Source organism: Taudactylus pleione, unplaced genomic scaffold (assembly GCF_031769625.1).
Source record: "Taudactylus pleione unplaced genomic scaffold, aTauple2 ptg000016l, whole genome shotgun sequence".
In the NCBI taxonomy this organism is placed as follows: domain Eukaryota; kingdom Metazoa; phylum Chordata; class Amphibia; order Anura; family Myobatrachidae; genus Taudactylus; species Taudactylus pleione.
The window spans coordinates 10,400,739-10,413,742 of NW_028284418.1; the positions used below are offsets into that span (position 1 = coordinate 10,400,739).

Below are 13,004 nucleotides of genomic sequence, written 5' to 3' on the forward strand. Positions count from 1 at the left end.
CCGGAAAATTTGAACTAATCCGAACCTGCACATCCCTAGTCTCAGAGCAATATATGATTTTTTTTTTCTCTCAGAGTGGCTCGGCAACCATCTGATGAATATTAAACACATAGTGACTGCATACAGTATATAATATAGATTAGGATTCTGAAAGCCACAACGAGCTTTGTGACAAGATAAGGCAGTAGCTCACTGAAATGCATGATGACTATGATGATTACAGTAGGGGGTGCATTTCTACTTACAATACACAAATCTGAATCTACTGAATTCTAAACTGATGACATAACTTCATGTCTATACAGATACTATGTTCAAAACAGTTTACATATATATGCATAACTTAATTATAAACTATGAATTAAATTACGAAATTATATATAAAGCATTAAGAACGCAAAAAAGTAATATTTATTTTTGCATTATACATACAAATAAGGCAGCACTAGTAGCATGCAGTTAGTCAGGAACGCACTTACTGTCCAACTCGTACTGGGTAAGAGACGGCTCACTCAGATTCCGGACCAAGTAGGCAGCTATACAGATGGGGGTGAAGTGCAAGGAATGGGTAGGAGAGGGAGTGAGGAGCAGGGGCAGGTGGGGGGAGAGCATTGAGTATTTGTTAGTACACACAGAACAAGACATGCAGACGTATGGACAACTCGGTTCATCCAACTGAAATATAGTACCTATAGTTCTCAAATTAACATATACTTTTACAAACCTTCAGCCACTGCCCACAATTTCCACAGAATAATATCAGTCAGGAGCTGATTGGTTGGCACTTTATCTCTCTCCAAGGCTTAGTACATAGAACCCTAAGCCCTTGTCGTGCATATACTGTGCCCACTTTTCATCACTGGATAGCTATACCTTGGGGTTTCTCATTTTTGTTCACTCCTTAACAGAATTATTAGAAACAGATGCTAGAAGTATGCTGTGTTTAGCAATCAAACTGAAGGGATGAGCAGTTAATGAGAAATATTTGTGGCATAGCCTATTGGCAGAACTACGCTCATTGCAGTGAGTGCGTTGGCTATACCAATCACAAGTATGCTCTCATTATGTAACCTATAGTAGAGAAAATCCTAACTCCAAGGTCATACATAGACAAACAATCTATAAAGAACTAGCCAATGACTAGACAATGCATGTACTGTATAACCCACAGGTTCTCAAACTTAGTCCTCAGGACCCCAAACAGTGCATGTTTTCCAGGTCTCCTCACAGAATCACAAATGAAATACTTAGCTCCACCTGTGGATCTTTTAAAATGTTTCAGTGAGTAATGAATACACCTGTGCACCTGCTGGGTGACCTGGAAAACATGACCTGTGTGGGCTCCTGAGAACAGAGTTTGAGAACCACTGGTATAACCTATATCTTTCTACAGACTGTGCACAGTTACTTTAGCTGTCCAGCAGCTCACCCTACAACACGACAGAACAACATCAGTGGACTTGCTAGGACAGCAATTTAATTCCAACAGATGGTATCATTTGGCAGCAAGACAAATCACAATGTAATATATAAAACAAAAATGAAAATTTGGAGGTCAAATCAGGAAATCACAAACATGCTGTAAGACCACAATAAAGACAGCATACGCCGGGTCTAACTTCTGCTTTTCAATACATAGTGCCAGCCAATCACAAATGGGCAGTGAAAATGCTTATGATTTTTTAAAATTATTTTATTTATGTTTTCTGTCAGGGGTACAGCATGTCCAAAGCTGTATTTACGCCATTTTCATCTTTGTAAATCACCTCAGCGGCAGCAGCTTCCCTGGACCCTCTGCAGCCCAGCACACATTAGGGTATGCTGGTCTGGGGATGGAGCAGCAGTCTCCACTCTCTCCCTGAATGATGTGCCGCGTGTGGCTACGCTGCTATACAGCAGCCAGCAGTAGTGGATAGGTAAGAAGTGTGTAGGGGGTGAGAAGTGTTACCAGGAGGGGGGATGTAATATTCATCATGACAATGCTGCCTATTTTATATGGCTAATAACACCACTGAGAAAGAAACGGCACAGCTGCTAATACCTGAAAACCATTTCAATTACCACTATATATTTTGACAGTGCAGTAACAATGGACCTTGATAACTCCTATCCCCGAATCTAGTCTTAGTTTAATTTATTTTGCAATTTAAATGTACAAATTTAATAGATATTATGAAGCATCAGGATGGATAGCAAAAACTGAATGTTATTGACTCTACAGATGAGCAATATTGAAACACAGGGTATTTCCAGAGACACAAAATGAAATTAACAATTATTTAAAACATGGGACTGCTATGTACGGTTTTCTGTTGATCTCACTGGCTCCATTCTATTGAATGACCACAAAATGGCTGCCATCACATACAATTAAAATGCAAGGGACTAATCTGTTTACCCTTATATATACATATTAATAGCATTTAAGGTGACAACTAACATTGGGGCTGATTCAGACTTAAGAGCAAAGCAAAAAAGCAAGTAACTTTGTATCTGGAACGGAATCTGTATGAGGGCAGCGCCTGGCCGACAAAAGCAGAGTTCCCGGCAACGGAAGCCCGACAGCGCTGGAAATCCCAATCGTCGCTAAGGTAAGTATAAACTAACCTAACCCCCTAACCCTCCTTAGGGTTGCCTAACCTCCCCCCAAGTGCCTAACCCCCCCCTTCCCCGCTGCCTAAACCTAAGTCTCCTGGGGGGGTGCCTAACCCTAAGTCTCCCCCGGGGGTGCCTAACCCTAAGTCTCCCCCGGGGGTGCCTAACCCTCCCTCCCCCAGCGTAACCCTCCCGGGGGGGTGCCTAACCCTAAGTCCCCCCCGGGAGCCCTAAACCTAACCCTCCCCCCCCCGCGGCTGTCAGCTCGCGGCGCCCGGCATCGCTTCCATCGGGATGCCGGGCGCCTGTCTCCCGGCGTCGGGGAAATAGATATAGACGCCCAGCATTTCACCCTCGCCGGGATATGACAGTTGGGAAGCCGGCTGTCGGTATTAAGGCAGCCGGTTTCCCGATTGTATACCATCTGGAACAGACGATGTTGCAATGAAAGGTGTAAAACTACATTTACTGTATTATTTTTGCATGCAGGTAGAGTTGCCACCTTTTTATTTTCAGCTTCCCAGACAGGGGCATGTCCAAATCAGCAGTAGGGTTAGAATCATCCACTGACATTACTTATTCACCACATATTTGTAAACTAATTGATAACTAACATTTTATACAATTAACAACAGTACATAATCATTGAGCCATTGTACACATAGGGGCCTATTGAAGATGTTGAATGGACCCCGATAACACCCTGACTCGCCACGGACGCCAGAGCAATTCATCATTGCTCCGGCGCTGAGGCAGCTGATTTGAAAATCAGCTGCCCCAGCGAGCGGCTTCACTGCTCCTTTCGGAGATATCTGTGATACTAGTGTATGGGGACAGCAGGCCATTCCGGGAATGAATCTTTTCACTGCTCGCGAAAGCAGTGCGCATGCGTGACCTACAGGTCACACATGCGCACAAGAGCCCCGACGTCCAGCGGAAGAAGCCGGACAGGGGCGGAGGGATCCAAAAGGATCCCTCTTTGCGACCCGGGACTCGAGAGTGGGAAGTGGTAGCAAAAGCCATCTGAAGATTGCGAATGCTACCGCAATCAAGCTCCGAAGAAATAATATTTTCAGAGCTTGATGAATTAGTGTATGGAAACAGCAGGCCATTCTGCAAGAGGAAGGTAAGCAGGAGATATCTGTGATACTAGTGTATGGGGACAGCGGGCCATTCCGGGAGAGAAAGGTAAGCAGGAAATATCTGTGATACTAGTGTATGGGGACAGCGGGCCATTCCGGGAGAGAAAGGAAAGCAGGAAATATCTGTGATACTAGTGTATGGGGACAGCGGGCCATTCCGGGAATGAATCTTTTCACTGCTTGCGAAAGCAGTGCGCATGCGTGACCTACAGGTCACACATGCGCACAAGAGCCCCGACGTCCAGCGGAAGAAGCCGGACAGGGGCGGAGGGATCCAAAAGGATCCCTCTTTGCGACCCGGGACTCGAGAGTGGGAAGTGGTAGCAAAAGCCATCTGAAGATGGCGAATGCTACCGCAATCAAGCTCCGAAGAAATAATATTTTCAGAGCTTGATGAATTAGTGTATGGAAACAGCGGGCCATTCTGCAAGAGGAAGGTAAGCAGGAGATATCTGTGATACTAGTGTATGGGGACAGCAGGCCATTCCGGGAGAGAAAGGTAAGCAGGAAATATCTGTGATACTAGTGTATGGGGACAGCGGGCCATTCCGGGAGAGAAAGGAAAGCAGGAAATATCTGTGATACTAGTGTATGGGGACAGCGGGCCATTCCGGGAGAGAAAGGTAAGCAGGAAATATCTGTGATACTAGTGTATGGAGAAAGCGGGACATTCCAGGAGAGAAAGGTAAGCAGGAAATATCTGTGATACTAGTGTATGGGGACATCGGGCCATTCCGCAAGAGGAAGGTAAGCATTGAGATATCTGTGATACTAGTGTATGGGGACAGTGGGCCATTCCGGGAGAGAAAGGTAAGTAGGAGATATCTGTGATACTAGTGTATGAGGACAGCGGGCCATTCCGGGAGAAAAAGGTAAGTAGGAGATATCTGTGATACTAGTGTATGAGGACAGCGGGCCATTCCGGGAGAGAAAGGTAAGCAGGAGATATCTGTGATACTAGTGTATGGGGACAGGGGGCCATTCTGCAAGAGGAAGGTAAGCAGGAGATATCTGTGATACTAGTGTATGGGGACAGCGGGCCATTCCGGGAGAAAAAGGTAAGTAGGAGATATCTGTGATACTAGTGTATGAGGACAGCGGGCCATTCCGGGAGAGAAAGGTAAGCAGGAGATATCTGTGATACTAGTGTATGGGGACAGGGGGCCATTCCGCAAGAGGAAGGTAAGCAGGAGATATCTGTGATACTAGTGTATGAGAACAGCGGGCCATTCCGCAAGAGGAAGGTAAGTAGGAGATATCTGTGATACTAGTGTATGAGGACAGCGGGCCATTCCGCAAGAGGAAGGTAAGTAGGAGATATCTGTGATACTAGTGTATGGGGACAGCGGGCCATTCCGGGAGAGAAAGGTAATCAGGAAATATCTGTGATACTAGTGTATGGGGACAGCGGGACATTCCAGGAGAGAAAGGTAAGCAGGAAATATCTGTGATACTAGTGTATGGGGACAGCAGGCCATTCTGCAAGAGGAAGGTAAGTAGGAGATATCTGTGATACTAGTGTATGAGGACAGCGGGCCATTCTGCAAGAGGAAGGTAAGCAGGAGATATCTGTGATATCTCCTGCTTTACCTTCGTGATAAATGGACCGATAATTTAATTTTTACAATGGCAGGTGAAAATGTGTATATTCACCTGCTTTTGTAAAAATTAAGTGATGATGAATAGGCCCCTTAATAACACAATATAGACACTGAGCCTCCCGAAAATCGGGTGCCGGCCCCGCCCCCGTGTGCTGACACGCCGCCCCACCCCCCCAGTCATGCCACTTTGGCTGCTCCCTCCCGGAAGGGGCAGCCAGATAGTCGGCAAGTATGCACTGAGACCCTGTTCACTTACTGACACATAATACACACCAAGCCCTTGTACAATGACTGGCACAATATAGACACTGAGCCCTTGTACAATGACTGGCACAATATAGACACTGGGCCCTTGTACAATGACTGGCACAATATAGACACTGAGCCCTTGTACAATGACTGGCACAATATAGACACTGAGCCCTTATACAATGACTGGCACAATATAGACACTGAGCCCTTGTACAATGACTGGCACAATATAGGCACTGAGCCCTTGTACAATGACTGGCACAATATAGACACTGAGCCCTTGTACAATGACTGGCACAATATAAACACTGAGGGTCTCATTCAGACCCGCTCGCAAGCGAGTCGATGTTTGGCTGTGCGCATGCGCAGCGGCCGCACTGCGCGTGCGCAAGCCCCGGAGCGAGAGAGAAATTCTCTCGCTCCGTGGCTCACTACAAAAGGGGCGGCTGTCGATGTTGATCGACAGCTCGACCAGTTTTGTAGGTGTGGCGAGGGGGTGGCTTCACGAACGGAGGCGTTCCCAAGCGCCAAACGCCTGCCGTTTGTGGGCGGCCCCACTGACATCACCAGTGATGTCAGTGGGAGAGCTTCCGGCTCTATTAGATCCGAAAGCTCTCTGGGGCTTGCAGCAGCCGAGACCCTACCTCAAGGGTCTTGTCGCAAGCCCCGATGGTCGCGATGGTCTTGACCATCGCGACCATCATCCTGGCCGCTCGTTAAGGCTGTGGGTGGTAACCCACAGCCTAGCGAGCGGCCAGGAGGCCGGATCATTTTTTAGATGCGGCCGCCCTCATTCAGAGCGAGCGCTCGCAATTTGCAAGCGGCTCTGAATGAGGTCCTGAGTCCTTGTACAATTACTGGCACAATATAAACACTGAGCCCTCATGCAATTACTGCATATAGTGGGAGGAGGAGGGCAGCATATACTGGAAGGAGAAGGGCAGCATGTCATTTATTACACAAAATTGTTTTTCCGATATGCTCTGAAAAGCAGCGATATCGGAAAAGCTATTTCACCGCTTTTTTATAAATAGTCCAAAGTCTTTGTGCAATTACTGAGACATTATAGACACTCAGCCCTTGTACACTTACTGACTTATTATACACAATGAGCCCTTGTACACCCACTGATACCGACACCTACTCACTGAGGCCCATCATCATCATCACACTGATTCCCTGGCATTGCAGCATGTTACAGAGTTACAGTATGTGTTACTCTCAGGGTCTGGCTTTAGTTGCTTCAGTGTGACCAGTCATTGCAGAGAGAGCACTCCCAGGGTGGGTAAAGCTCCTTTGCTTGCAGGGAACAGATTCCAGAGATTACACTTCTCCAGCACTGACCCTGGGCTATAAGGGATCTGCAGCAGTACATCAGGGTTTCCTTCAGTACACAGTCAGCCCCTGGCAGGGGCGGCCTCTATAGGGGAACACAAGAACTGCATCCCTTGCATCTGCACTGCAGGATGATCCTTCCATTACTCCTCATTCATTATAGTTCCGGCCCCTGGGAAGCACCTCTATATACGGCGTGTCTGACCTTGCCATCTAGGCAGCACCGGCTGGAGCTTATGCTATACCCGAGTGGAGGAGGCAGGACTGGGAGCAGAGAGAGACAGATAATCTGCAAGGACAAGGTTGTGTTTTGTTTTTTTATTTTTTATTTTTAAATGTTACATTTTTGTTTTCTGGACACTGCCCCGTCCAGGACTGCTAACAATCCGGACTCCAAAGGATCTGAATACCGAGCTGTCCAAAATAATCCTAGATGGGTGGCAACCCTACATGCAGAGTAAATACTGGATGCCTTTGGATGTAGCCCACAAATGCTGGACAGATTAATTTTTATACTGCAATTAAGATTTGAGTTGGGACACGTCCTTCCTAAATCTAAATCTCTCTGCACATTATAAATCTGCAGAGCACCATGGGTTTGCCATGTTATAAAGTTACTGGCTGTTTTGCTTTGCTCCCAACTCAGAATCAGCCTCATCAGCTCAATCTCTCTTTAAGGCTCTGTTATCATATTCTCTGTAAATTATACAGGCAAGTGTCTAATATGGTAATTACTACTTACAGGTTAACTCTGCCCATTTGGCATTGGGGTTGTTGATATTTCGCACAGTGAAACTCCTCATCCCATCATAAACAAGTTCACGGTATCGGATTCGATAACCCAAAAGGATGCCATTTATTTTGTCTTCTGCTGGAGACTGACGAGAAAGATCAAAGGTTTTTACACATATGACATATTGTTACATATAGGTTTTGCATGCAATTTGTTTTTACAGAAACAGTGAAACCTGTAAGGTGCTCAAATCTAACTCCAATAAATGATATATCTAATATTTTCATAGGAAAGGTAGGGGCTTTTCTTGAGTAGAGGTGAGAGACTGACTGACCAGATAATTGTAGCACATAGCTATTTCATCTAGCAAAACTTTCCTAAAATATTGCTTACCTGCCAATTAATTAATACTGAAGTTGTTGTGTGAGGCGTCACGGAGAGGATTGAAGGAGCATCATCAGGTGCTGAAAATGGACATTTAACATTACTGATCATGGTAAACATCCCAATGCGTTGCATCTAAATATATTTGAGTTATCAGTATAGTAACAGTAGGTGCATAGGTTTAAACACAAGATAATTTCTAGAATAAAAGATTTTAGTGTGAGAAAGTAACATAAGGGTGGATTACTTTACAGAAAGTCTATGGAACAGCCTCTAAGTATAGGTGGCAGGGACTCAGACTGCTAAAGTATTATACATAGAAGGGCAAAAAAAATATTCTGCAGCAAATGTTATACTTCCAACACATACTATAAATAAATTGCAGCAGCCATAAAATCAAATTGGCAGGGGTCCTTTTCATATGAATAAACTGTACAGTACAATATGTGTCATCAGGAATCTATGTAATGATCCATCCCGGGGTGTGACACCCCATTACTAGCCACATGGGGAAAAAAGGTTCTGCCTTGGGTCTATTCCTGGTGTAGGGATGATGTGTTATGAAACGTTTAATCTGGTTGGATGGCTTCAGTTTTGTGGCCAATCAGTTGCACCATAATGCCTTTTACCTCCCTGGTCACGTGACTCACCAGCTTGTAGAGTAGTTAAGGATTCGGATTCCTCGCTGTATTCGCTGTCCCCAATGTCATTTGTTGCTTTCACTCTGAATTTGTATGAAGTGAATGGTTTTAGTCTGAAATTATAGGACCAAGGAGATGTGTCACCAGAACCGTAACTAGACTTTTGGGGGCCCTGTGCCAGAAAGAGCATTGGCGCCCCCCTAATTTTTCAAAGAGACATACTGCACCCAAAAAAGTGCCATGGCTTCATGGGGAAGGGCCAGGGAAGAGATAGGAGAGGCCAGGAGATGCTGTGGATGAAATAAGAGGAAGCTACAAGCAAGAATGATAATAAACAGAAATTTGACAGGTCCAAACAGCGCCCCCTGCCCTGTGGTGCCCTGCGCGGTGGCACCGGCTGCACTACCCTAGCTACGGCCCTGTGTGTCACACAATGAATGCCAGTAGTAGAGGAGTTCCCTGTGTATTTAGACTTTATGCTCTTTATGGCCTAAGCCAAATCTCATGGGAATGTAGCCTATCAATTCATTAGGAACTAGTGACATCAATAAAGCATGATGCACAAACTGCCTCAAAGTTAAATAAAATGACTAGCAATAGAGGCAGCTATTACAGTGCCTCTTACTTCAATGAGTAGCTAGTTTTAGTGCATTTGAAGGCTGCACTCTTTTTAATATTGGTACAACCCCCAAAATGGCTGGCTCACTTGACTGTAGAAGAAGATGTACTGTGAAATATATACTCACCGCTCTACAACAGAGGAAGTGGTATTGTGACTGACGGCGGCTGAGTGCACCACCCAGTGCCCACTGGGCAATTCTCTGGTTTGAATGGTGTAGTAACGCACAGGAGAGAGGCCATCGCTGCCTGGTTCCCATGACATCAGCACACTTCGGGACTTTACATCTTCCTGCTGGACTGTGGGCTTACTGGGTGGCTGGGGGCGTTCTGTAAAAGATGACGGAATTGGCAATGGTGGTAAGTAAAAAAATTTTTTGTCCTTCTAGAAAATTATTTGAAAGAATTGTATTTAATAAGATATAAAAGTGACAGTCTAACACCTCTCCTCTCTGTGGTAACCACCAAAGCTTCAGCAGCTTCTCCCCATCCCTTCCGAGTCTGGGCTGTGATTCGAAACAAATAGACAGACTCCGGTCTCAGCCCAGTGGCAGTATACTGACGCACGCTCGGATTCAGCACCTCCACTGTTGCAGTGTTTGCATTTGTTGTGTTGAGTCTGTGAGTGATCTGATAGGCTGTGGGAAAACAGAGGTTACATGAGGTCACACAGACATGAGCAGTGTAATAAGAGTTCTTTCCAAGACCCTGCATCTTAGAACCTCTCCTTTCTCCACAAACAAACCTATAAATTGGGAAAGTAAATGAAAGTTCTTACCTAAAATGATACCATTGGGGGCCGCTGGGGGTTGCCAGATGAGACGTACAGAGTTTATTCTCACCTCCGGAAACAGTATTCCCACTGGGGGACCTGGAACTGAAATTACATAGATAAGTGAAGAAGAGAATAAAATGCTTATGCTTACCTCAAACAGGGTTCAATGACCCAAGTTTTTACATTTTGGTATACGTGTATCAAGTACTATATACTTTGGGACAGCCAATCACAATATAGAGAAAAGCGAGATGACAACTGCTATCAGAGATAGTTGTCAGCGGCAGCAGAGCTGGTCTAGGTATAAAGTAAGATTGATCATAGCCATTTCCTTCTACTTTGTAGTTAACCACTTTTTATTTTTCTGACTGACTTAAGCTGCTACAGCAGACATTTACTGCATTAGGAAATGTATACTACTATTGGCTTAAATGTATATTAAAAATAATAGTTTAAATGTAATTGGATTCCACAGGCAACAGACTATTTTCTTTACAATTCCTTGTAGAAGAGTTCATAAAGTATTCCACACATTCTAATACATGGAATTCTGTGAAAGAACCATCTCACCATCATCCAGGGTTCTCTCCAAAATTGCCGGTGAGCTGGTTGCTCCATCCCCTATTCTTGTGAATGCCAAGACCTGTATTTCATAAAGGACATACTTCCCCAGGTTGGTGAGCTGGACACTGCGGGAGGCATTACCTTCCACCACCCAGGAGTGTGGGGGATTGTCAGAATCTTTCTCTTTGAAGAGAATCTATGAGAAAACAAAATTCTATATCAATAACACATTTAATGAGCATTATATTTGGATTTATGTATCGCCCTATCATAAATTAGAACAGTATCAGAATTCGGCAAGGATTCAGTGACCTTATAAAGGCTTGAGGCCAGAAATCAAGCACTTTTATACAGGCCATGAAAATCTATGACTTCTAATATCTATCCTACTTCCCAGTTGGTTTTCCCTTAAAATACACGTTTTCCAGAGAATGGTAAACGTGAGGAGACTAATCTCACCATTTATACAGATATTATTTACTGCAGGTTATACTATACCTATTTTAAAACAATATTTTATCTCTTCTTGCAGATTACAACAGATTAAAACAAGACTATGGGCCTGATTCAGCATGGCTCGCAACTGCAACAGTGTACGCAGACCATATTTACTAAAGACTAACAAAGTACATCAATAAGGCAATACTGTTTGGAGGGGTCAAGTCTTCAGGTCAAAAAAACTGTAGCAGTGGCGGAACTTCACAGCAAGTTGATGTACACCCACCCTCCAGTTGAAGTGTAGCAGAGGTTGGGGACTCGAGTGGCTCTAATGCAGAGTACAGTCTAGACTACAAATACTTGACCCCAATGTTGCGGGTATGCTGGAGGTGCCTTTTTACCTCTCGGGGACCCTGCAGGTGTCCCCCACCCGACACAAGTTACACGGAGGTGAACGCTTCCTTTACCTCCAGGAGTTAAACCACTGAATGGTAGTCATACAATAAATAGCTAGAAGGCTAGCATCTGGGCCAGTGCGGTCTATGGGGCAGTAGAAAAACTGTTTTTTGATCCTTTGATTTTTTTGGTTTTGTATTTACCAATATATCTGTGCAACCCTTCATTTATTGAAGGAAAACTACTGAACAGTGTTTTAGCCTTTTGGTAAGATCAGGCAGAGCACAATTATAAAATTACTATCAAGAATATTTCTTAACATTTGGGATCAAAGACTACAGCCCTGCATAAACTAGTGAAGCATGCAATAAAAAGGGTTCATACTTGCACAATAATCTCAGCAGTGCCAGCACACAGTTATAGAATAGTTTAGGCATGAGCATTCCTCATTAGGACTAGAATCGAATAGGTGTAGATATTACTTTTGCAGGCATCTATGAAGACAATACATGAAAACCACTTACTGTACCTTATATCCCAGGATGAGCCCATTCCTATCTGGCTCCGGGATCTCACTCCAACGCACTAGGATGCTGCTTGAAGTTGTAGCCAGAGCAGATACATTGCTAGGGCCTGAGGATGGAACTGAGGACAAGAAGCAGCTGTTGTGTTTATAACATCAAAACACTTAGTTCTATTTAGTTCCTTATGTAAAGTCAGCTGGTCATAATCCATAGCAATCAGAATGAGTTTACTTTCTAATCATGGCCGTCTGTCTGCCCCTCCCCTTGAGAATGTAAGCTCTTGCGTGCAGGGCCCTCTACCCTCTTGTGCTTCTCCTAACTTTATGTTAATCTACTTCTTACTCACCACTAGGGCACCTAACACTTGGTGCCTATGCTTTGTTGCTTAATTGGGTGTTATGGCCACCTATATATCAATGTATATTATCCATGTCCTTGTCCTTCATTGTATTGTATTTTACTGTAAGTCACTTTTTGGTTATGTACCTTGTAAGGCGCTGCGGAACACTTGTGGCGCCATATAAATAAACGATAATAATAATAATCAGAGCATAGTAAAGAAATAGGCATGGCGGCTGTTACACATCTATTAGTAGAAAGTATAATGATGGTTGCTACAATGCTATTTTTGTACTTAACCTTATATTCTTTCTTCCACTGGAAGACACTGGGTACATTAGAGTGTAGAGTGCATTGGTGGGAGCTTGGCCACTTTAAAATTTGCCTCGAAAACTGAAGTTCCTGTGTCTCTAGAACACGGAAGGCTGCTGGGAAGATTCAGTATTTATGTAAGATACCCAAGGTAAGAACAAAGTGCAGAGTAGAAGAGCCAGAGGACAGTACAGTGTTCTCCTAGAGAACAGAAACAACAATTCTAAAAAACAATAACAGAAACAAGAAGAAGAACATAAAGGGACAAAAATATAAAAAGCGTGCACATAAAGTTGTACAGCACCTTCTGCCCAAATCTTTAGGCACAAAAGGTTGCCTGTTTAGAAGCTTGTGA

The 13,004-nt window shown here is 44.3% G+C and overlaps 1 protein-coding gene across 2 annotated transcripts in view; it reads right to left on the reverse strand.

Annotated features, from left to right (window-relative positions):
* The window catches only part of SDK2 (sidekick cell adhesion molecule 2), a 764,937-nt gene that overhangs the window by 146,994 nt on the left and 604,939 nt on the right, over nt 1-13,004 (reverse strand). For both annotated transcript variants that reach the window (XM_088474541.1, XM_088474538.1), the window contains exons 26-34: nt 12,004-12,119; nt 10,647-10,836; nt 10,080-10,178; nt 9,745-9,939; nt 9,430-9,631; nt 8,693-8,796; nt 8,052-8,122; nt 7,668-7,803; nt 480-536 (exon numbers count right to left, since the gene is read on the reverse strand). In XM_088474541.1, coding sequence (XP_088330667.1) covers nt 480-536; nt 7,668-7,803; nt 8,052-8,122; nt 8,693-8,796; nt 9,430-9,631; nt 9,745-9,939; nt 10,080-10,178; nt 10,647-10,836; nt 12,004-12,119 — 1,170 coding nt within the window. The remainder of the gene's footprint in view (nt 1-479; nt 537-7,667; nt 7,804-8,051; nt 8,123-8,692; nt 8,797-9,429; nt 9,632-9,744; nt 9,940-10,079; nt 10,179-10,646; nt 10,837-12,003; nt 12,120-13,004) is intronic.